Source organism: Mus caroli, unplaced genomic scaffold, assembly GCF_978045245.1.
Source record: "Mus caroli unplaced genomic scaffold, Mus_caroli_1 scaffold_8, whole genome shotgun sequence".
NCBI lineage: Eukaryota > Metazoa > Chordata > Mammalia > Rodentia > Muridae > Mus > Mus caroli.
Window position 1 is genome coordinate 43,730,134 of NW_028227263.1, and position 3,268 is coordinate 43,733,401.

Genomic DNA, 3,268 nt, shown 5'->3' on the forward strand with positions numbered 1-3,268 from the left:
TCAGAAGACTCATGGAATGTCTCAGAAGAAATGGCAAGAAGCCTATAAGATCCCAAAGCAGTGGATGACTGCTTCAAAACAGTGTTTTTCAGATATAACGAGGCCGTTGTATACAATTCACAGTTGCTATGACTGCATGCACAAGATCTACAGAAGACCAAGCTTGTCAAAATCCAAGTATGTGTGGAAGAGGTAGTCAGGAAATCTCTCTCTCCCATCTGAAGAACTCTTGCCAATCTAATGGCTATAGGAAAGGAAGTCAGTTTTCTTCAGAGAGGCAGCCACTGATAGGATACACATGCTCTGGGTATGCCCCTACACCAGTGTACATATTACCAGTATTAAGTGGATCCAGTGTTTAGGAGAGAATGATCACATGAAATTAAGAGGAAAAGGTGGTAATAAATCTAGGAAAGATTTGAAAGGAAAGGATGAAGTGTAGATTTCTTTCAAAACATGTGTATGTATGAAATTCTCAGACAATAAAAAACATTTCTATTAAGAATTTTTGCTTGCTTTATACAAAGACCAGAAATCATCAAGTATGACAAAAATTTCCATGGGGGGGGGGGGGGGGGGGCAAGAGAGAAGATATGGGACATGTACATGCCCTAAGTTTGTGATAGAAAATCTAGAAATATGTTATATATAAAAAGAAGAGATACCACTAAAGAAGGCACATATTAAGAATCACACATGTAAAGCTGGGTGTGGTGGCACATGCCTTTAATCCCAGCACTCAGGAGACAGAGGCAGGCAGATTTCTGAGTTCGAAGCCAGCCTGGTCTACAAAGTGAGTTCCAGGAGAGCCAGGGCTATACAGAGAACCCCTGTCCTGATAAAACAAAACCAAAATAAATAAATAAATAAATCAGACACCTGATGCACAACTACACAATTAAAATATTTCTTAACAGTATAGGAATAGATGGTTATATTATCTATCTAAACAATTTGTCATAGCTAATGTTCATCTCTACTTTCAAAGAATAAAAAGTATGTTACTCAATTAAACTGGGTTTTATGATACCACATATCAATGTCTATATTGCAAAATGTAAAACCGAACAATAATTACATGTGTTTTATCTGCACAAACCATTCTTGACCTTGTATTTTACTGAATGCATAAAATCTGATTTCACCAAACCTTCTGAATGGGAAACTATTGGATTTTTCCACCTGTCCTAGATCTGGTATAGGACTCCATCCAACTAGGACATGTTCTTTCTCCCCCGGAACACTTGGATGATCCGTCTACGTATCTGCTTTGTCTTCACACTGTAGACAATAGGGTTTAGCACAGGGGGAAGGAGAAGGTAGATATTAGCCATGAACATGTGCACAACTGGTGATAAATGTTTCCCAAATCTGTGGATCATGGTGGCACCAATGAGAGGAATGTAAAATAGAAGCACAGCACAGATGTGAGAGAGGCAGGTGTTGAGGGCTTTGAGCCTCTCGGCTCTAGAGGCAATTCCCAGCACTGTCTTCAGGATAAGTACATAAGAGAAGAGAATGATGAGAGCATCAAGCCCTAATGTGAGAATGACAACGATGAGGCCATAGAGGCTGTTGACACGGGTGCTGGCACAGGCTAACCTCATTGCATCTTGGTGAAGACAGTATGAATGAGATAAGACATTGGATCGACAGAAGGGCAGCCGTTTTATAAGAAAGGGCACTGGGAAGACCACACAGACTGCCCGGGCCAAGACAACTAGTCCAATCTTTCCAATAAGCCCATGAGTGAGGATGGAAGCATAACGCAGTGGGTCTCGGATAGCCACAAATCTGTCAAAGGCCATGGACACTAAGACTCCAGATTCTACTACTCCAAATCCATGGATGAAGAACATCTGCGTGATGCATGCATCAAAAGTAATCTCAGGGGCATTGAACCAGAAGATACTGAGCATAGAGGGCAACGTAGACATGGAGAGACTAACATCAGTCAAAGCCAAGATGCAGAGGAAGTAGTACATAGGCTCATGGAGGCTCTGCTCTACCTTGACAACTGCTAGGATGGTGCCATTTCCCAGGAGGGTTAGTGTGTAGAGAAACCCCAGGGGAAAGGCCATCCATGGGTTCTTGTCTGGCATCCCTGGGATGCCTGTCAGAATGAAGCTATGGTGATTGGTTTGTGAAGCATTTGAGTTCATCTTGGTGATCTCACCACTCGATGAAGCTGGTCTCTCTCACTTGGCTTACAGCTCCTAAACTGGAAAGATAATTTCATATGAGATAAGCAAGTGATTTCCTAAACACACAGATGGAACAGAGAAAAGAATTGGGTTAGCAAATAGGTAACTTTTGTGCCACTCTGAGTTTCAGCTTCCAGGATGAGTTCAGTGGCTTCCCTTCTCTTGGTGTACATACTTTGCTATGCCCTTAACCCACTGTGTTCATGATGAACTCTATGACCCATTAGTGAATATACAAATGTCAAACATACAAATTAGTTTCCTTTTATAAACCTAAATTTTAAGGTAGCAAAGAACAGAGAATGATACATAAAAATGTATGCAAATTTTATTTTCATAATCTTTTGATACACCAGAAATCAGGAAACCAATACCAGAACTCTTCATTCAAGCAACATTTAACTCATTTTCAGAACAATGTCTGAAACATATGAAAAGCTGATCTTTTCTTCCCATTGTCTTTTGGTGAAGGAGGGGATTTGAAATAAAGTCTCACTATGTCCCTGGGATTGATCTTGAATTTGTAATCCTCCTGCCTGAGGTCCAGGAATGCTGGGCTCACAGGTATGTACCACCATGCCCCTCTTCTTTTCTTTCTATTGTTACAGCTAAAAAATGGTGTCGCTCTATATGTCAGATGACCTATGGCATTTTTCTCACATTTACACCACTTTCAGCAAATTTTTTACTCTTAAGTTACAATAAACTATTTTTCTAGAAATCTGACTTATTAATAACAAAAAAAAAATCACCTCTTTTTAAGAGCTTCTAATTTGGACTAAAAAGGTGGCTTAGTGGTTAAGAGCACTGACTGTTCTCCCAGAAGTCCTAAGTTTAATTCCCAGCAACCACATGGTGAGTCACAATCATCTGTAATGAGATCCGATGCCCTCTTCTGGTGTGTCTGGAGACAGCTACAGTGTATTCATATACATAAAATAAATAAGTAAATCTAAAAATATTAAATTAAAATTAATTTTTTTAAAAAGCTTCTAATGTTCTTAAGGAGAGTCATGAATTCCACTCTCAGAACCCCAGGTAGCTGCCTACCTCACTAGCTCTAA

General features: G+C 39.9%; 1 protein-coding gene across 1 annotated transcript; it reads right to left on the bottom strand.

Moving 5' to 3' along the window:
• Positions 1 to 1,214: 1,214 nt before the first annotated feature.
• On the bottom strand, positions 1,215 to 2,162 carry LOC110299197 (olfactory receptor 51H1-like). Its single transcript, XM_021168826.1, has one exon. The coding sequence runs from the start codon at positions 2,160 to 2,162 to the stop codon at positions 1,215 to 1,217; it is 948 nt and encodes a 315-aa protein (XP_021024485.1).
• Positions 2,163 to 3,268: the final 1,106 nt, after the last annotated feature.